We start from the raw sequence: 22,423 nt of genomic DNA on the forward strand, positions 1-22,423 counted from the left end.
TATCTCAGTCACATTAAATTTTAGATTAAACACATATGTAGTGCTCCACATGACGAGTCCATGTTTGGACTTTTCCTCCTAAGTTTATTGCTTTTGCCATGTTATGTTTGGGTCTCAAGTTGGTAATGTGGGAGGCTGTAACATTAGTCCAGGTTGCTCTTAGCACTTGGAGAATACTGATGAGAAGGAGCTGAGAATTCCAATTCAATTGAAATCCTCAGAAAAACACTGGACTTGAATTTGTGTCCAGGTGTGTGGAAGGGCTGGGTTATGTGTGGGTGTCTGTGTACACAGCATGGTGGGAGTTGTGTAGGTGTGTTTGTGTGCACAGCTTCAAGAATGCTAAGGAAATGACAGAATCAAGATATTGTTAGACTGAGATTATGTTGATAAAGTTGGTGCCAAATTCTTGGTGGCCTTTTGTGATGTAAGGAAAACTCTATCTTCCTTTAGTGTACTTCCTAAGGCAATAAATAAGAAGAATGACCCGATCAGAAAATGAATCAGTCAGACAATAAGAGCGGCAAATGTCATCTGGATATATTTACCTCAGAGGAGGAGGTGGAGCATATTGATATTTCCGAGTGCACTTTTACCGGGAACATCTCCCATTAGCACTAATGAGAGCTGTGTAGTTAAGCCACTGCTGTCTCGTGCTGAGGGCGTATTTGCTAAATGCTAAAGTTTTGAAACTCTTTTTCCCTCTTACATGAAACCCTGGTAATTATGCTAAATGCTTAACTGTAAATATGGCTTTCTATGAGTCCTCCCTGATGTGTGTATGAATATCTAAAAAGAACTGAGACTTTTCATGACTATGCACTTCCTTGGTCACCAATGTCCCTTTCAGAGATAATCTTTTTTTCATCAACACAGCAAAGCCAAATCCTAAGAAGAAAAATCTGAGTGAGTCCCTCCGCTCCCCATCTGGACCCCAACCTGGATTCCTTTGATACTCAGAAGGTCTAGAAATTGTCTTGTTTCTCAGTAGAGTGGTAATATTTTCCATCTGCCCCTCTGAAAGACCAGGCAAAGGCTAAATCCAATGTGATGGAAACAGTCCCTAGAATAAAATGCCTAAGGAAAATGAGAAGAATTGAAGAAAAAAACTACCTTCAGTTATTAGGGTAAGGAAGATGAACATTCTAGAAGAACCCAAAGCATCAATAACTTTGGAGAATAGCAACGTTCCTCTTGTGAGCCAGGCACATGTGTAAGACACATCTCATTCACCCCTCCCAGCAGCCTGTCAGGAGGGATGGTTACCTCCATCTTCAGATGCAAAACTTGGCTCAAAAGCTAAGTGGCTATAAGAATCAGAGGGGGGAAATGCTTTCCAGTTAGATAATAATAACACAGATGCCAAGGAGACAAGACTGCTTGGCTTTCGCCTTCAAATATAGAAAGAGTCGTTTCCAGGGACAGGCCATTAGCCATGCTCCTCTCTCCCAGTGTCAAAGTAGACATGTGGTTAAAATGCTATGTGAAGGATCTGGATTAGACTAGGAGGGTAGCTCACAACCATGAACTTCTTCACTGTGTCTACCCAGTAGTTGGCTTCCAAGAACCATTCAAAAACTAACCTGTGGTATCATATGGACCAAGCTGTCCCCGTCTCAGTGACTGGAGCACCCAACTCTGTATCTCCGGCAGCATTCTGAGCTGAACAGAGCACAGTGGAAGCATTTGTCAGATCAGTTGGGTGAATGTACAAAGGTCATCACAGTGAGGGTCCTTAGTGGGCTGGCAACTGCAGAGGCTAATGTTGCCACCACATCTGTCCAGGACAAAGAGGTGGAATTCAGCTCCTCTCAAGTTTCTTCTGTCCCTATTGTGATTCCAAGTGATCTTGTACTACCATCCCTAGTCAGGGGCCTCTTTGTCTCCTGGGGTTCAGTTTAGAACTGAGGCCTCACATCTAGCACATCCCCAGGCCTCACCAAAGGGATTGTAATTCTTTACAGAAGACATTTCATTTTGAAAACCTCTTCCTTTTTAGAAACTCAACTACAGCCTAAGGGTGCTTAACATAGGAAGTAACTTCAAGGCTCTAAGGCTGATAGCTAAAAAAATAAACAAACAAACAAACAAACAAAAACACCACCGTGGAAGAGTAAACGTGACCATTTTGCTTCTGTTTCAGGAATACAACTACTTTTCTTGGAACACAAGCCCTTCATCATGTCATTCTAAATTTCTGTAGAAAAGGAACTCCTAGGTCTGTTTCTCTGTATTCACTTCTCAATCTCCTAGGCAGTTACTAGATAAAAAAACATAATGAAGTCTAGTTTCTTTGAACGATTCAACATCTTTTCCTATTTGTTAGAATTGAATGGGCAAATATTACCAGTTTTCCTTTGCTTTCTGTATTAATGGTTTGTCTCTAGAACAGGTGATATGACCAGTTAGTAGAATGCTATTTGGGGCTTTTTGTCAACATGGACAGAATTTCCTGTCCTGAGAAGTAAATCATTGATATAGAAGCAGATCTCCCTGAAGTCAAATGTCTTGTCATATGCTCTGTGGAAGCACAAGGTGGAATTGCCTGCTGGTGGTCAAATGTTGAGTAAAAGCTGAAGAGCTGAAGACTTCTCTTTGGGGCTTGCTTAAAGCTGGAAGGCAGGAGTCAACATGGCCAACACAGGAGGTAGCAGTGGCAGAGGGGAAAAAATATGACATTGAAATATAAATTTATGTTTTCATCCCCCACTCACCTGGGCAAATTTTTCTTACCATACTGTGAGGAATAAATGGGAACATGTGTGACACATAGTACATGTTTATGTTCACATTCATTGATTTGTTCTATTTCAACCTCCCCTTCTGGTAGCCCAATGAAAAATAAGTTAAAAAAATAATATTCCCAAAATGTATTATACTATAAACATATTGACAAGATGGAAGAAATCCAATTGTGATTGCAATGCCTCCTTATTCTCACCACTTTTTCAGAACATGAATTTGAGAAAAAACCAAGCTGACATTTCCTCATGACTAAGTTATGGGCATAAGAGTCCTGATGTCTATCACTGCTGATTTAGAGAAAGTAGAAAACTATCCTGATATTGTGTAATATTCATGAGAGTGCTAATATTAGTTAAATATCATAAACCATGTGTCTTCCAACCAGATACAAAAATCAATATGACATAGGCTATTTATCAATCTCATAGAAGTAACTAACTATAAAGAAACACAATTGGAATTTTTGCATCCATGTTCATCAGGGATATTGGTCTGTAATTCTTCTTTTTGATGGGGTCTTTGTCTGGTTTTGGGATCAAGGTAATGGTGGTCACATAAAACAAGTTTGGAAGTTTCCCTTCCATTTCTATTTTTTGGAACAGTTTCAGAAGAATAGGTATTAATTCTTCTTTAAATGTTTGGTAGAATTCCCCTAGGAAGCCATCTGGCCCTGGGCTTTTGTTTGTTGGGAGATTTTTGATGACTGCTTCAATTTCCTTAGTGGGTATAGATCTGTTCAGGTTTTCTATTTCTTCCTGGTTCAGTTTTGGTAGTTTATACATCTCTAGGAATGCATCCATTTCTTCCAGATTGTCTAATTTTCTGGCATATAGTTGCTCATAATATGTTCTTATAATTGTTTGTATTTCTTTGGTGTTGGTTGTGATTTCTCCTCTTTCATTAATGATTTTGTTGATTTGGGTCATTTCTCTTATTTTTTTTTTTTTGATAAGTCTGGCCAGGGGTTTATCAATCTTGTTAATTCTTTCAAAGAACCAGCTCCTAGGTTCTTTGATCTGTTCTACTGTTCTTTTGGTTTCTACTTCATTGATTTCTGCTCTGATCTTTATTATTTCTCTTCCCCTTGCTGGGTTTTGGCTTTATTTGCTGTTCTTTCTCCAGCTCCTTTAGGTGTAGGTTTAGGTTGTGTATTTGAGACCTTTCTTGTTTCTTGAGAAAGGCTTGTATTGCTATATAGTTTCCTCTTAGGACTGCCTTTGCTGTATCCCAAAGATTTTGAACAGTTGTGTCAATCAGAGAAAAGCATGTATCATATGATCTCACTGATATGAGGAATTCTTAATCTCAGGAAACAAACTGAGGGTTGCTGGAGTGGTGGGGGATGGGAGGGATGGGGTGGCTGGGTGATAGACATTGGGAAAGGTATGTGCTAAGGTGAGTGCTGTGAATTGTGTAAGACTTGAATCACAGACCTGTGCCTCTGAAACAAATAATACATTATACGTTAAAAAAAAAAAAAAAAAAGATAGCAGGAAGGGAAAAATGAAGCGGGGGGAATTGGAGGGGGAGATGAACCATGAGAGACTATGGACTCTGAGAACCAAATTGAGGGTTCTAGAGGGGAGGGGGGATGGGTTAGCCTGGTGATGGGTATTAAAGAGGGCATGTACTGAATGGAGCACTGGGTGTTATACACAAACAATGAATCATGGAACACTACATCAAAAACTAATGATGTAATGCATGGTGATTAACATAACATAATAAAAGGAAAAAAAAGAAATACAATTGGAGATTTTCTTTTTCCCAATTCAATTCAACACACATTTGTGAATGCCTGCATTAACAAAAGTAGTGTTAAATGGGATAGCTTCAATGATGAAAGGGTACACTCCCTCCTGGGAGGACTTGGGATAGAAGCCAACATATAAGCAAATAATCGTATCACTGTGGGATACCTGCAGGATTAAAGGTAAGCACAAAGTCAGGTGCAAGGAAGGATTCTTGGTTGTGGGTTCCCAAGGAAGGTATTCTGGAAGTGAGATATATCACTAGAGTTTAAAACCACAAATACTAAATTTCCTTAGTGGAGAAAAAAGGCAAGGCCATTCTAAGAAAGGTAACATGAATGTGCAAAATACTTTCAGGCCTAGAAAACTACTTATTATCAGAACACAGGGTCCCCCCCCCCAATCTCTCTGCCTTTGCAAATGGAGCTCCCTTGGCCTGAAAATTGTTTTGTTTTATTTTTTATCATTCTTGGTTTATAGGTGTTTGAACTCTGTATGTGCATTACTGGAAGACTTGGTTTTGTGTCCTAGTATATGAAACTCTATAAGGCTAGATGTTTTTTTGTTGTATTCCTTAGGAACAAACCTACCACCATCATCAGGTTAACTGTGAGCTCCCAGTGCTCCAGAAAACAATTATTGCACCACAAGAGTTTAAGTTCCCATGGGCTACAGACCTGGGAGATCCATTTGTAGCTTCTTAGCCTGTGGCTGGAGAGCTTAGATTATGCATAATCTCCTCCTCCAGTGAAAACTAGTAGTAAAATAACTCAGAAAGGCATTTGTGGAAGCTTTACTGCCTTTGTTAATGCCACGTGGGTCCTGGATTTTAAACTTCTGTGATAATCGCAAGGAAGTTGTCATTAAAATCATTAATTTGTTCACTCAACAGGCAAAGGCTGTCAGTGCTCTCTTCATGATTACCCAATTCTGATACCTTTTTACCACCAATACCACTGGCCATCTAGTTAAAGTCAGCATCTTCTCTCACCTGGATTGTTGCAATAGTCTTCCAGCTAATGTCCCTATCTACCCCTTGCCCTCCTGCCCCCTACTTTTCATACAATAACCAATTTTGTTAAAATGCAAATCGGATTTCTCACTCTTTTGCTCAAAACTCTACAGTGTCTTCCAGACCCTTACAGAAAAATACAAAATAACAAACATTGCATATGTTTAATACTCATTGAATGAATAAAATGACATGAATTAATTAAGTGCCTATGAATCATGAGAAACTGAGCTTAATGTAGGGGTACAAAGACAGTGACATTCTTTTCTCTCCAGAGGTTTATATTTTGGGATGTGAGGTGAATTCACAAATGAATGAATACAAAAATAATGTTATTTTATCTGGTCAAAGTCTGATTAAAAATAGTTTGGACACAAATAATGGAATGACCAGTTCTCCCTGGTTGGTTACAGAGGGTGAGGGAGTGGTGATATTTGAGTCATAAAATAGTAGAAATTCCAGGGGTTAAAGGGTATGGAGAGGCTTTCCAGGCAAGAGAACCACAGGAACAAAGGTATTGAGGTGTGAATTCATAGCCAAGGAACAGCAGGTGCTTTAATATGGCAGGACAGAGGACATAGGATGAGAGAGGGGAGGGAAGGTGCAGAGGCTAAAAGTTAGGTTAGAAAAGATAAACTAAAAGCCTTATATATCTGTATTTCATTGCTTGAGTTTACTATATATCTTCCAAGCAATGGGGAGTCACTAAGGTTTTTAAGATGGGAGAAATTAGATTCAATTTATACATCTGGAAGCACTAGGAAGGGTCCATTAGAGAATTCAAAGTTGATTAATAGTAAGAACTAATATTTATTGAATGCCTGCTATTTACTAAGCTCTGTGCTAAGTCCTTCACTTTTACTTCATTTAATTCTCAGATCAGCCTATGCAATTGGTACTGTTCTCATCCCCCTTTAGAGATGGAAAGCTAAGACAGAGAGATGTCAAGCCTAAGGTCATACTGTAGTAGGTTACAGAACCAAAACAGAAACCTAGAGAATCAGACTTTGGAAAACAGAGGGGAAAATATATTAAGGAGATAAAGTTCCAGAACATAATCTATTATCAAATAAAAGGGATAAGGGAGGGAGGAGTGGAAGCCTCAGATGCCCCCTAGGCTTTCTAGCTTGGATTACTCAGTGTATGGCAATGTGGATTACTATGTACAAGATGGGACAAATTTAAAAGAAGAGCTAATGAGGCACTTTAAATATATTTGTTTTTACATGCCTGTGGGAAATCTGGAAAGCATATGGGCATACAAGTAAGATGAACATATAGGTTTGGGTCTCAGTAGAGTAGGAGATGCAGATTTGGAACAGGGGAGGTGAGGTCATAGGGTAAACAAGATCAAACATCAATAGAAGAGTGCTACTGGTTGAATCGTGTCCCCCTAAAACATTGAACTCCTAACACCTGTACCTGTACCACCTGAATGTGGTCTTATTTGAAAACACAATAAGGTCTTTGCAGATGATCAAGTTAAGATGAGGTCATTAGGATGAGTCCTAATCCAATATGACTGTGTGTTTATAAAAAGGATAAATTTGGACTCAGATGCACACACATGAAGAACACCATGCACAAGATGAAAGCAGAGAGCAGGGTGATGCATCCACAATCCAAGGAATACCACAGAGTGCCAGCAAACCACCAGAAACTAAAGGAGAGGCATGTAACAGAGTCTCCTTCACAGCCTCAGAAGGAGCCAACACTTTGATCATGGATTTCTAGCCTCCAGAACTGGGAGATAATACATTTCTGTTATTTAGGCTACCAGTTTGTGGTACTTTGTTAAAGCAACCCTAGCAAAGTAATAAAAACAGGGAGAGCATGGAAGAGTGAGTGATTATTGGTAATGACTGAACAGATACTGTTAGTTCAAAAATGAGCTTGCCAGTCAAAGAAGCTGGAAAAATATTCCAAGAAAAAAATGAGTTTGTGAAAATGCATGGAAGTCTAAGAAAGGATGTGCCAGCAGTTTGCACTGGGCTGATCACAAGCTGCAGCTGTGGAGTGGTGAGAACATGGTGATCTGTTCATGAAAGTTCTTGTAAACAGCACTCTACAAATTTCATCTTATAATTGATAGAGAGCAATCCGAGGCCCAAGGGAATGATTAAACATGTTTTTTTGTTTGTTTGTTTTAAAATGCTCCTATTCTGTAAATACAATGGCAGTGGCAGCATAGTTTTTGAAGTTACCAAAATGATCCCATTAAAATAGGCAGAGCAAAACTGAAGGATCATGAATAATGCCTGCAAATAAAGCTCAGTGCTGAGATACCCCCATAATTACCAAGGGACAAATTAGGCACAGCTCTTAAGAGCCATGTGATATTGGCAACTATGCAGGAAGAGGCAGAGGGAAGGCCTTGAGGACAGAAGAACCCCCAAATCCCCAACAGCCACTCACTGGAAAGTGCAGTGGGCCAATCTTACAGGAATAGAAAGACCTAGAAATGTGTTCTCAATGATCCAGTGCAAGGACAAGTCCACAGGGACCGTAATGAAATAACGTCTGATGCTATTGGAGCAGTCTCATTACACACAGAGTGAAGACCTTTCCAAGAAAAGGCTCCACATTGAAGAGAATCTGCTGTGAATAGATTCCAAGTTAAGCAGGACAGGGACAGCCACGAGACCTGAAGGAGAAGGTCCAGATTCAAAAGAAGGGTCAGGGAAACAGAGGCAGCTGGTGTCAGGAAATTGACAAGTTATATTCTTTTTTGTCACTCATGAGAACAAAAGAGGAATGAGCTCTGGAGCTATGACACCAGCCAAGCCATCCTGGTCCCCTTACCCCTCCTAAAACTACATAAAAACTAAACTAACTCTTTTTTTTTTTTATTATTTTATTATGTTATGTTAATCACCATACATTACATCATTTGTTTTGATGCAGTGTTCCATGATTCATTGTTTGCATATAACATCCAGTGCTCCATTCAATACATGCCCTCTTTTTAAACTTAGCAATGAGAAAAAAATCAAAACTATTATAAGGAAAAGAGAATAGAAAAATGATGATGTTCTTACAGATAATGAAAGCATACCAAGAAAACATGTAGAAAACAGATAAAAACCATAAGCAAATATTTCAAAATGAGTTGAAAGAAATTAAGAGAATTATAAAAGTTATGAAAGAATAATATAAATCAGAATTAGAAAATAATTAGAAAAGAAATGTATAGAAAAAAGTAAGATTTGACAAGAAAGATGAACCCAATATAGAATTCTAATTTTTTTTTTAAAAGAAGCTCAGAAATGAAAACTCAACTAGTAGGGGTGTGACGCCATTCAAACACCATAGTTAGAAGACAAATAGAAAGTAGAAAGGAGGAAAAAAATTTAAATCAGTAAGCTATTTGAGATCAAAAGCATTCAGGGGTGTTGATTGATATGGAAGATAAAGAAGATACAACATAAATAAATAGGAGGCCTCAAAGAAGAATACCAAAGTAATGGAACAAACAAACAAACAAAATACTCAATATGATAAATAAAGAAGACTTGAAGGCTGAAAGAATATCAGATTTTTATCAGACTTCCATGAGAACACTTCATGCTAGTAAGCAATGAAGGAACAAATTTAAGACTTAAATAAATAAGTTGCAGACCTTGGATTTCATATGGAATATGCATGGATTTTACAGCCATCGAACCTGATCCTCCAATGCAAAGGTTTCCCCAGCTATTCTGCTTTTGTGCTTCATTACTGTATCCCTATCATCCTCCCCTCTTGGTATCAGAAAGCCTTTGCATCAGGTAGGTGAAGTTCTTTCACAGACTCTAGAAATGGGCACCAATTTTCATGCAAAATTGTGAGACTTCAGGGTCCTCATAATAGATGGAAATTTATTCCCATGCAAGTCAAGATTGATAACCACATGCTCTTATAAATATGCAAGAACTGAGAGAATATTGTCCCTATGCACCTTTCTTAGGGGGATCTACTAGAGAATAAGGTTCAGACAACTAAACATACTGCAGAGTCATTGACATAACAGCTGGAGAAGTATTCTAGCCAATAAAAAAAGGGTGATATGAATAGCCAAAGCAACCTTGAAAAAGAAACACAAAGCTGAAGGCACCACAATTTCGGACTTCAAGTTATATTACAAAGATGTAGTAATCAAAACAGTATGGTAGTGGCACAAAAATAGACTACGTAGATCAATGGAACACAATAAAAGAAAACCCACAAATAAATCCACAACTATATGGTCAATTAATCTTTTACAAAGCAGGAAAGACTATCCAATGGGGAAAAGACAGTCTCTTCAACAAATGGTGTTGGGAAAACTGGACAGCAACATGCAAAAGAATGAAACTGGACCATTTTCATACACCATACACAAAAATAAATTCAAAATGGATTAAAGGCCTAAATGTGAGGCATGAAACAGTAAAAATCCTAGAGGAAAACTCAGGCAGTAATGTCTTTGACATCAGCCATATCAACTTCTTCTAGAAGTATCTCCTGAGGCAAGGGAAACAAAAGCAAAAATAAACTATGGGGACTTCATCAAGATAAAAAGCTTTTGCACAGCGAAGGAAACCATCAACAAAACTAAAAGGCAACCTATGGAATGGGAGAAGACATTTGCAAATGACATATCTGATTAAGTGTTAGTATCCAAAATATATAAAGAACTTATAAAAGTCAACACCCAAAACCCAAATAATCCAATTTAAAAATGGGCAGAAGGCATGAATAGACATTTTTCCAAAGAAGACAAAGAGATGGCCAACAGACACATGAAATGATTCTCAACATCACTCATCATCAGGGAAATGCAAATCAAAACTATAAACTCACAGAGAATGGCTAAAATCAGCAACACAAGAAACAATAGGTGTTGGCAAGAATGCAGAGAAAGGGGAACCTCTTGCACTGTTGGTGGGAATACAAACTGGTGCAGCCACTCTGGAAAACAGAATGGCGGTTCCTCAAAAAGTTAAAAATAGAACTACCCTATGATCCAGCAACTACACTACTTTATATTTACTCAAGAATACAAAAATACTAATCCAAAGGCAGACATGTACCCCAATATTTATAACAACACTATCTATACTAGCTAAATTATGGAAACAGCTTAAGTGTCCATTCCTGATGAATGGATAAAGAAGATGTGATATGTACATCATTTGCTTGTGTGTGTGTGTGTGTGTGTGTGTGTGTGTGTGTGTGTGTGTGTAGGAATATTATTCAGCCATAAAAAAGAATGAAATCTTGCCATTTGCAACAACATGGATGGAGCTAGAGAGTCTTATGCTAAGCAAAATAAGTCAATCAGAGAAAGACAGAAACCACATGATTTCACTCATATGTGGAATTTAAGAAACAAAATAAATGAGCAAAGGGAAAAAAAGGGAGAGAAGAAAACCAAGAAACAGACTCTTAACTACAGAGAACAAACTGATGGTTACCATGGAGGGGAGGTTGGTGGGGAGATGGGCTAAATAGGTGATGGGGATTAAGGAGTGCACTTGTCGTGATGAGCCCTGGGTGTTGTATGGAATTGTTGAATCACTGTGTTGTACACCTAAAACTAATATTACACTGTATGTTAACTAATTGGAAATTAAATAAAAAATTTTAAAAATTTTTAAAGGGTGATAGACTCAGAATATCACCATTTCACAACCCCTAATGAATGAATGGATCTAGGAAATGATCATTAGTGGATGATGGCATCATAAAGGAGAACATTAGGGTCTCCTCAAGGAAGTAGTCAACATCACCTGCTAAAAATGATCAAACTTGAATCTGATCAACAGTAACTACCCAACTGAAAAAAACACAAAGGACAAATATGTTAACCATACCACATGTGTGCAATCATCAAAACCAAGACAGTGAAAAATAGGCAGGAAATTAAAAAAAAAATGGAAGAAGAATCGTGGTATAAAAGAGACATAAGATACATATCAAATAATCATCACATATAGGTCTTGTTGGGATTGTATTTCAAACAAACCCTAAGGAAAATACGATCATCGGGAAAATATGAAAATTGAGTATTTTTGATAATATTAAATTATCCTTATTTGTAATGTAATAATGGTATGGCATTTATGTTTGTCAATTACATTTAATAAAATACTTACAGATGAAATAACATGATGCTTGGGATTTGCTTCAAGATTATCTGGTGTCAGAGAGTAAGTGAAGGTATAAGTAAAAAATTATGTATGGTGCATACATGTATCAATAATTACTTAATCTGGGTGAAACATATAGTGGATTCAATACACTATTTTTTCTCCTTCTGTATATGTTTGAAATTTTCAATAATAAAACATTTATTTTAGAAGACATCAGGAGGGTTTGAAAGCACATGCATTCTGGTCTAGTCTAGTACCTCAGACTTGCATGGCGCCCTAGGAGAAATCCATCTCCTGAGTACCACTGAGCACATAAAGATACTGACCAGAAAGGGTGTGTGTAGATTGTCAAAGTGGCAAATCCCTTCTACACCTGAGTTTCCAACACATTTCATATTTCAAGTCAGTGGATTGCCTCTAATGAGGCCAAAGATTGCAGGGACTTCTCAAAGCAAAGATTTAAGAATAAGGGTACTTGGGGCGCCTGGGTGGCTCAGTCGTTAAGTGTCTGCCTTCAGCTCAGGTCATGATCCCGGGGTCCTGGGATCAAGCCCTGAATTGGGCTCCCTGCTCGGTGGAAGCCTGCTTCTCCCTCTCCCACTCCCCTTGCTTGTGTTCCCTCTTTCACTGTCTCTCTCTGTCAAATAAATAAATAAAATCTAAAAAAAAAGAATAAGGGTACTTGTTAAGCAGTTATCTTTGGGCCTTAAATTAATAAGCCACTAAAGTAACTGTTTCTTGTGGGCTTGGTGTTTGAATTATAAATGATCACTCATTTCTTTCTTATTCTCCATGTTTTCTTTCTAGATATTTCCACACAATCTACTTAGGTATTCGAAGTCGACAGAGTGGGGAGAATGACAGATGGAGGTTTTACTGGAAAATGGTGTATGAGTATGCAGATGTGAGTATGCTGCATTTGCTAGCCACCTTTCTGGAAAGTGCTCCACAGCTGGTCCTGCAGCTCTGCATTATCGTACAGACTCATAGCTTACAGGCCCTCCAAGGTAAGGGCTTGTAATTTGGTTTCTGACTTTGGGGAAAGATTGGCTACTTTTGTCACAATCCAAAAAACTGTTCTAATACCCTTTATTGACAGAGGCCATGGTTCTCCCTGTTAGATGTCTGCTATTTGACACAAGAATTTGTGAATGATGTGTGTTTTCTTCTTCACGATTACTTGTGATGGCTAATTTACAGAAAGACAATTCTTTTTTGCCTTCAAGCTGCCCTCTGAGTAGGAAAAACATTTCTATGATTTTACGTTTGGTCAGAATGAAAATAGAGGCAACTGGGTTTTTCTGGCTTGTGTGATAGAGTAATTTCCAAAACCTTGAAAAAAAAAAAGGCCTAGCTCTCTTTCTTTCTAATAATATTTATACACATGTTTGAATATGAGGGTAATCTCTATCATTTCCTTTTGACATTAAGAAACAGAATGAGATTAAAAGGAAATAGTAGATTACTATAATATTGTTTTCAAAGTCATAGGAGAAAAAATGTTGTCAATATTTAACAATACATTGTTTATATACTACTAAGTTTTATAAAACAAATATTATCAGATTAATATTTTTGTGTTTTGCTGTCTTGTTTGATAACCTCATCACTAAGACCGTCACTTATCTGCACTGATGTTTCCTTAGGCTCTGCTATTCAAATCTTTTCTAGCAGCAAGAAGATCAGACAGACCAGTGGGTGCATAGGTGAATAAATGGGTGGGTGGATGGATAGCCATTTTGTAAATAAGGAGTTTCCTGGCAATTTGTCTATCTTATAACTAAATAGATTTTGTGAATCAGTTAACATAACATGCTCATTTTCTTTCCATTTCATTAGAGCCTTTGCTGTGACTTCCTCTATGTACACACATGTTAGTGTCCTGTTCTGGGCCATGCTCTAACTTGAGATTTGATCTGGTTGGTCCGGGGAATCTCTACAGTGTCCTTGTAACATTTTATAGCAAGGAGTACATTACCTTAGACTGAGCACTTTACTTGGCGAGGTGTGGGGGGCATATTAGAGGAGAAGAAAGATGGAGAGCGTACTGGTAGCCAAGGACCCGTTTATTTGTGAATTTCTGGCCAACCCTGGCTCCACACTAGAATAGCTTTGGTCTAAGAAGTTTGAGAAAAGGGTCAAAGAGATCTGTGGGCTGTGATTCTCAAATGCTAGAAAGCAAATTGGAAGAAAGAGAAAGTCGTGTTTTAGCACAGAAACAGACAAGAAAAGCCTGGAGAAAATAAGAAGTATAAATTAGCTGTGAACGACTGTCTTTAGTGGTGAAAGACCACAGGCTGCAGAGAAAGGATCTGGATTTGGTCACTCACTTCCTTGCTGTGAGACCTTGTGCAGGTCACTTAATGTCTCTGGGCCCCCGCTTCTCAAATGTAAAGGTCACCAATGAAACTAGATTAATTTCAAACTCCTTGGAGCTCTGTTCCATCTCTCTCTCTCTGTCTCAAATAAATAAATAAAATCTTAAAAATAATAATAATAGTAATTACACAAAAGGAAAACCCAGGCACAAATGTGGAGTATTGCAAGCTGCCTTCCTGTGGCCCAAGATTACTGGGTGTCCCTACTGGTTTTCTAAAAAATTTAGAAAATCATAGAGAAGTTTTTATCCTAAAGATGGTGGAGATAGAGCAAGAAAAGAGAGAGAGGGCCTAAGAAAATGAGATCACTTTGGTTGGAGAGTTTTATGTAGTTTTATAGAAAAAAAAAAAATAGAAAGCAATCCTTACTTTTTCTCAGATTATTCATTCTAAGCACAGGAATCAAAATTTCTGTTTCACAGAGTTGTGGCTCTTCACTGACACCTGGTGTCCCCAGCTTATCTGTTAAGCTCACATTTGCATGAGGCTTACTTTGGGAGCCAGACCTCATCCTCCGCCAAGGCAAGCCATGCTGTCAGAATTGGAAAGCTGTAGGGAAAATGTGTTCTGTATCGCTCCCAAGGTGGTCAAAAGACAGGATGATTCAAAGATCACTAGGATCAATGCAAGTCATTGAGTGCAAGATGAGGAATTAGCCTTCTGGGTGGGTCTTGGTGTTGCCATTTTTTAACAAGGAAGGTGGGCAGAAAGCTATGTCAAAGACCAAACAGTGGAAAATACATGACAGCAAACAACAACCACAAAACCTCCAGCAAATGAAGATGAGCCCAGGCAACACTACCTGAATCAGTTTGCATTTTGAAGAGAAACCTGTCTTCAGAGAGAGCTTCCAAATTCAACCCTCCGCTGATAGATGATCCCACTTAAAATGTTACCAGCTTATAAATTAAACTGTGTGAATAAATTACAGGAACAAAGCTTTTCTCCTCTAGAAGAAGAAAAATAAATGTGATAGAAGCTAGTCTGACATATATTTTCATATATATTTATGGTATAAGATTCTTGGGATTTATATATAAAAACACAACTTTCTGCAATGGATGCAAATAATCAATGGCATGAACCCTCTGAAGTATTTGCAAATAGCTCTGAATTAAAAACTGTAAAATATCCTTATTTAGCAGGTAGAGAGTGGTCCTAAGTCTGCAAGTCATTCTTGTATATGCCTGTCTAGAATTATTAGCTTTTAAGATAAAAACAATAATGCCTTTTTATCCCAATTTCAATCATCTATTACTCTCTGAAGGACACTCTTTTAAACACCAGTAAGAAAATCAAAGAAGAGATGTGACATTTTAAAACAGCTGCTTAAAAATTGCATTCTCCTTATGGAAGGAAGTTGGCATCGCCTTAAAACACTGTTAGCTGTGAAAATCCTTTCTCAGCATTCCTTACTTATTGAATAATTGAGTCAGAGGTACCTCATTGGACTGGAGGCTGACAGGCTCAGTGGTGAACTGTGCAAGTAAAGTGTCATGGTTTCTCAGTTGACACTATCCCAGGAAGGACAGTTTGGCTCCTGCCCTCAGACCAGGAATCAGAGTAAGGCAGAAACTCGGACATGAACATCCAGTCTTTTCGCTCCACGTTGGTACCTTAGACCCAACTGTTGCTCTTCATTGGATCTGGAGTTTTCATAGGAATATCTATCTCTGAAGTTAAGAAACACTCAAGAGGATGCAATTGTACATGCATAGCTAAGATGGTACAAGTGCAGAAGTTTCCAGTATACACCTCATTATGATTTTCCAATCCAATTCCATATCCTTGCCAGAAGAGGAAGAGACAGACAGAGGAGGCAGATGCTGGGGGTGGGGGGCGGGAGGAGAGAGAAAAATGCAGGAAGGAAGGAAAGAAAGAGGGATAGGGAGAGAGAGGGAGGGAGAAAGACTGCCTGGTAAACTAAGATGGGCAACGGTGCACCTGTTCGTCTTAATTTGAGGACACTGCTCTCGATGTTAAAGATATTAAGATGTGGTCTGAGGCCTGTCTATCCTATTTTCAAGCAACATCTCAAACCCATCCAGGGCCTTTGATTATATCTAAATGGTAAGAGAAAAGGTAAATGGATAACTGTCTACGTTCTGTAGAAAGAAATTACCCTACCTGGTCTTTTGGATGTAAAATGAGCAAGCTACACCTAGAGGGTCTCTAAGTCACTTCGAGTTTTTTTTATTAAGATTTTATTTATTTATTTGAGAGAGAGAGAATGAGAGAGAGCGAGTACATGAGAGGGGGGAGGGTCAGAGGGAGAAGCAGACTCCCCGCTGAGCAGGGAGCCCGATGCGGGACTCGATCCAGGGACTCCAGGATCATGACCTGAGCCGAAGGCAGTCGCTTAACCAACTGAGCCACCCAGGCGCCCAGTCACTTCGAGTTTTGTGAGTGTGATTCTCTGAATACTCAGTTTTGGTTGTGCAGACCCAGCCTCGCAAAGTTGGAGGAGAAGATACTGATTCATGTACAAACAAGTGTCCACAGGCCTTCCCTAGCAATGCATCATTGCTCAGCGCCAGGCTCCATGCTCCATGCTCCACGTTCCATGCTCCATGAAGCAGCCTGGGGAATGATGTGCAGCATCATGGCACACCATGTATTCCCTGTGTGTGTGTGTGTGTGTGTGTGTGTGTGTGTGTGTGTAAGCCACAGCCCAGGCTGGTACAGCTCAGTCGCCTGACTCTGACGGCCAGGGGTGCATGCCCACCAGTGAACATGAAGGAACAATGATTCCTCATAAGGAACCATCTAGGTAAACCAGAAAGAATCAGGCCTTCATGAGATACAAGTTGGGTTCCAATCGGCGAACCCAAATATTTCCACTCTTCAGCTGGCTTCAGTAATTCATTTCCAATTTCTACATTTACTTGTCATTACTAGAAAATCTCATTTTATACTCAACATGTACTGAGCTGTGACGTGCAGAGTGAGTGGCAAACAAATGCCTTCCCATGGGCCATGTGTCCAGGACAGCTTTGTTGAGCAAGAAAAATACAAACACCTACTTCGATTCTGATTTCTTCAGATCCCAAACCCCACATGTTGCCCCTTTTGCCAACAGTTTATACTGAATACTTTGTGAAAAGAAGAGAGGAAGGGGGTTGGGAGAGGTTTTTTAATTGTTCTTTTCCTGCCTTACCTCCCTTGAGACCACTGAGAAAGTCACAAGTGAAGGGGCTGTCCTCAAACATCCAAGACTATGCCCAGCAAATTCGGGGAACTCAGACATCCCCAAAGTGTGAAAAACACCTCATTTGCCATAACCTGATGAGGACTTTCGAGGCCTGAATCATGGGATATCCAGTCACTCAACCTCATGGCCAAGCAGGTAGAGCCCCACCCAGCTGCCTGTACATGGTTCAGGTCAGAGAAGAAACCCAGTTGCCTCCAGGGCAAGACCTTCCTCCTCTGCCAGACACCTATCTCTGCATGTGCCTGGCTCCACCTCTGGGTTTCTTCAAGGCAAGAGTGCCAGCCCGTGAGTGGGACTGTGTCCCACATCCCTTTAGATCTGTCTACTTTGCAGTTGTTATTTTCATTCGTTAATTAACACATTTATCGAACGTCTATTATGTGCATGATGGTGTGTGAAGCTCTGCAAAATTTGTCCTAAAAAAAGTTCATGTTTTTATTAAAAGTTCATAATGTGACATTACAAACAACGTGACAAAACATATTTAGAAACACCTAATTTATCTGGATGTATTCTAGAATGTTCCATTTTCTAGATGGGATACTTTAAATGAGAGGAACCCTTAGAGCATATCTAGCTCACCCTCCCCCATTGAGGGGCCACCGAGCCTCTGCTTGAGCCCATCGTTCATTATACGGCACTTGAGACTCAATCACAGACTCTGTTGGAAAAGGCCTTACCAGGCATCTAGCCCGTCACTCTACCTGACACATGAATCTCTGATCAGTTCTGCCTTCCCTCACTTCATTCAATCTCAGGCTCCACCATCTCGCCAGGAAGGCGACTCATCATCATAAGTCTGATAAGCAAAAGCTCTTCTCTCCAACTTTGGGCAAGCAATACCCCATCCTCTCTGTAGAATGTTCTTCCCGATGCCCTTAGGGCATTGAACGTTCATGCCAAGCAGGTTACTTTTAGTCCACGGGAACCAGTTTTCTCCTCTAGTTGAGCCAAACGCTTCACAAGAGTTATTTTGGGTTTCTGAAGCTATTCATTTTAACTGCCGTGTTCTTGTGACCACTTAGTTTAATTAGCTAGCATATAAACTGATGAAATCTGAATGTGGAAAAAAGAAGTGTTTCCCTGAAATCGGAGCTGACAGTTTCAGGAACAGTGGACCAGACCAGAGCAGTGCTTTCCTAATCAGGTGGCATCAAAGCATCAGGACCCCTCTCCTATCACCCGTTGTCTGGCCCTCAGAGGTGGTTAGTGCTGCGCTGGAGGCTGCGGGTCGTGAGGACTGCACCTTGGCCCCTCTGTAGCCACCAGCCCTCCTTCGCACAAGGCTAACCAAGATGTGTATGCACCTGCCTCCAATGTCCCCGGACCACTCCGTGGGGTTTAGTGTTGTATCTCTGAACATGAGCTCCTTTTTTTTTTTTTTTTTTTTTTTTGGCTTTTTGTGATGATATGTCACTTAGAGTGCCATCCCTCATCAGGAATGCAGAACATGTTAGATATTCCTAAAGAAGAGATTTAAATCAGGAGATCTACTCCAATGGGTGCTGGGATGCTGAGAGGACAAAAAGCAGATGTCATCAAAGTAAAGAGATTCCCTATTAAAGGGAGAAGTTTCCCCCCCCCCCCCTCCCTAGGGCCAGAGGAATGAAGGAGTAAGTGCTCAGATCTCTGGGGAGGGCATGGTCTGGTGGGTGTGGGTGACAAAGGGACGGGGCATAAGGGCTACTGAGGCTGCCCCCGGGAAGCCGGCCAGGCAGGGATGGAGCAAGGCCCCCTGGACATGGTGAGGCTGTGCAGCTGCAGGCCAAGAGAAGCTGGGGACAGGAGACAGGAGCTTTAGAGGCCAATGAGGATAGGATGCTGATCTGAGCTGGAATCCAGACAAAAGTCTCCTCACCTCTCCTCCTACCTTCCAACATGCTGCCAGTGCTACCTCTCAGCAGAACTTAATGGGAAACCAGCTGGTCAGGAAGTCAGGGAAATCTCCGCAGTCCTGGCCCCACCTCTCAGACAAGAGGTAACCCACTCCCCATTCTGCTTTGTTACTTATGCCTGCTTCCAGCTGAGAAATGATAACAGAGCTTGTTAAAGCCAGAAAGACCACTGTATGGGACAAATGCACAGGCTTTAGATCATGGTGATTGTGTCATGTGAAAGATACACAAGCGGCCAAATTTGACGATTGATATGTCGTCCTTCAGTGTATGACCACAGAGTTCAAGTGGCCATGTAGCAGTGTCCAGCAATCTTACCTGATTTCTCCTTGAAATTCACCGTCCTGCCCCCAAACTCACTGCATTCTCATCCTTGCAACACTCTGCATCTTGCACCCTGCACTGCTGGCCTCACTTCTTATTTGAGTGAGAAAACAGAAGCAGTCAACCAAGCTGCTTTATTTTCCATTCTACCAGCTTCTGTGCCTGTCTACCTGGGGTCCCTCCATTTACAAGGATAAACTGTGAGTGAGCCTATCTATCCACCCCTCCTCTGTGCTGGATTCCGTCCCCGCTCACCTACTCAAGCATCTTGTTGGTGAAATTAGCCTCTCTCCCTCTCCTGCATTATCAGCTTTTCCTTTTACTGCACCCATAAGCAAGCATCCTGTGTTCACCCCCATCTTTATTAAAGACAAAAATTTGTCCTTATCACCTACTACCATCATACCTTCTTGCTCTTCACAAACTCCTTGAAAGATTCATCTACCTTCTCTCCTCTTCCTCACTTCCTATTCTGTATATCGGTTTTTGTTTTATAATTTTTAAAACACTATTTTTGAAGTATACCACATATACAGGAAAGTACACAATCATCATAAGAAACTTCTACCAAGAGAAGAACATGAGCAGTGTCATGGAAGCTCTGTGCTTTACACATCCACACCAACGTCTCCTCCATTCTCCCTAAGTGGGATCATTATTCTGATAAATGGGTTTTCCAGGGTTTTGAGCTTTTTATAAATAGAATCATACATTATTGTGCCTGGGTGTGCATGTGCACGTCTGTGTGTTTCTGGGTTTTTTTCTCATTCAGCATTATGCACGTAGCTGTAACTCATTTTCATCACTCTAAAATAAGCCATTGTAAGAATAAACCTCAGTTTATTTATCCATTCTACTGTTGTTCATGGACGCCTGGTTTGTTCTTGGTTTAAGGGTATTATGAATGATGATACTATGGATGGTTTTTATATGCCTTTACACATGTACACATATTTCTCTTGAGTTAAGACCTAAGAGTGAAATCACTGAGTCATGAAGTACAGGCATGTTGAACTTTAGTGGATGATGCCAAAGTATTTTCCAAAGTGGTCGTACCAATTCACAGTCATTCCTACAGCAGTGTATTTGTGTTGATTTCTCCAAATCTTCTCCAAAATTTCGCATCATTGGTCTTCTTAATTCTAGCCATGAGTAGGATCTCAATGTGTTTTTAATTTGCATTTCCAGATAATGATCAAGCTAAAAAGCGTCCTTGATTCTTCTCTTCTTCCTCACCCTTTTTACCCAATCCATCAGCAAGTTCTATCTGCTCCATCCTCAAAATACATTTCAAAGCTGATCACCCTATACCACCTCCACCCCACACCCTCATCCAAGCTATAATCTAGCTAGAATTCTCCAATGAACTGCTCTCCCTGCTTCATCCTTGCCTCCACACGGTCTATTTGCCATACAGCCGCCATACTGATCTTTGTATCTTTTTATCACTTTACTTACCTCTTTAAAATTCTGATGAGTCTTCATAGCAATTAAAACAAGTTCAACATTTTTTTAATGAGTGTGAGACAAGGTGCCCTGGTTTGGTACCTCCACACCTCTCTACTCTCCCCCTACTTGCCCAAATCTGATAGCATTGATCCACATTTCTTGGACACGCCACATTGGCATTTGCTGTTCCCTTGCCTTGTCGTTCCCTCAGGTCTTCATATGACTCATCCTCTTCACTCAGGACCACATTCAAGCATCACTTCTAAAACTCACATCACCTTCCCCGCCAAGAGACTTTGCCTTTCCCTCCCTCTTAACTCTGTGTTATTTTTTGCTATAGCCAATTGAAACTTTATTCGTTCACGTGAATTGTTGTTATTATTCTTCTCTGTCATCCCAACTGGTGGGTAAGCTGCATGAGAACAAGGAATATAGAGATGAGACTGAAAAATAGAAAGCTCTCAAAAAGTATTTGACTAAAGAATTCAGTATGTAATTGCCATGCTTGGGATCTATCTTATTTTTACTGGTTTCTCAATTGGACTAGGCGGTATATACTGCTGGTTAAGTTTCCATGGAAAATCATAGTGTTATTTTACATGGATGAAAGACATAATATAAGCTCCCCTCAAATATTGTGTTTTTAAGACTTCTACATATTTGGAAAATTTAAAATATTATCTTTTTATTCTCTATTACATCTGCTATTCAAGATAGAATGAAAAGCACAAATACACACAAAGAAAATCAAAACTGTCTTCCTGACAGAAGTAATAAAAATCCTGCCACTGAGAAATAATTAGTGATTATATTTTATTGCTTATTATTATAGACTTCTTTCACATTTTAGTATATATTACATTAAAATAGAATTAAAATATGGATACTGTTTTATAACCTCCTTTTTTTGACAACACACCATAAACATATATCCGTAACTATGTGTATATAGTTTCTAACAACTGCATAATTTACCAACAAGGATTATCTTTTTCTTTTCCATTAATTCCCTAATTTTAAAATTATAAGTTATCAAATTATATTAAGAACTAAATCTTTGCAGACAGCCCCAATTATTTCTCAAAGATAAATACGTAAAAGTGAAATTGCTGGATTTAAGGGCAGAGTTTGAAGGCTTTTGATACGTAATGCCAGAGTGGCAATTTTAAAATACACTTCTTAAGAAGAATTCTTCAGTGTCTCAAGTTTCTGATCCATATCCACAGGAAGTCAGTGAGGGCAATAATCATGACAAGGACTGAAAAATAGGCAAATCTTTTGATATGTAGGAAAGAGCTCTTAATAGTGCCCATTCAAATATGAAGGGCTAAATTCCTAGAAGTGTCCTCATTTCTTCCCTTGTTACTTCATTGTATCCACCTTTATAAATTTTTTTTTATTATGTTATGTTAGTCACCATACCGTACATCGTTAGTTTTTGATGTAGTGATCCATATTAAATCTTTTCTACTAAGCAGCAACATTTCCTTGTTGATGAAACAAAATTTTAAGAACAGCTTCATCAGAGACTTTTGATTTGAACCA

The 22,423-nt window shown here is 39.5% G+C and overlaps 1 protein-coding gene across 2 annotated transcripts in view; it reads left to right on the forward strand.

Moving 5' to 3' along the window:
- Positions 1-22,423, forward strand: part of XKR4 (XK related 4) — a 435,155-nt gene that overhangs the window by 248,092 nt on the left and 164,640 nt on the right. For both annotated transcript variants that reach the window (XR_004301496.1, XM_032421935.1), the window contains exon 2: positions 12,429-12,628. Coding sequence is in view for 1 of the 2 variants with exons in the window: in XM_032421935.1 (XP_032277826.1) it covers positions 12,429-12,628 (200 nt within the window). In the remaining variant the exon portion in view is untranslated. The remainder of the gene's footprint in view (positions 1-12,428; positions 12,629-22,423) is intronic.

This window comes from Phoca vitulina, unplaced genomic scaffold, assembly GCF_004348235.1.
Source record: "Phoca vitulina isolate PV1807 unplaced genomic scaffold, GSC_HSeal_1.0 scaffold25, whole genome shotgun sequence".
In the NCBI taxonomy this organism is placed as follows: Eukaryota; Metazoa; Chordata; class Mammalia; order Carnivora; family Phocidae; genus Phoca; species Phoca vitulina.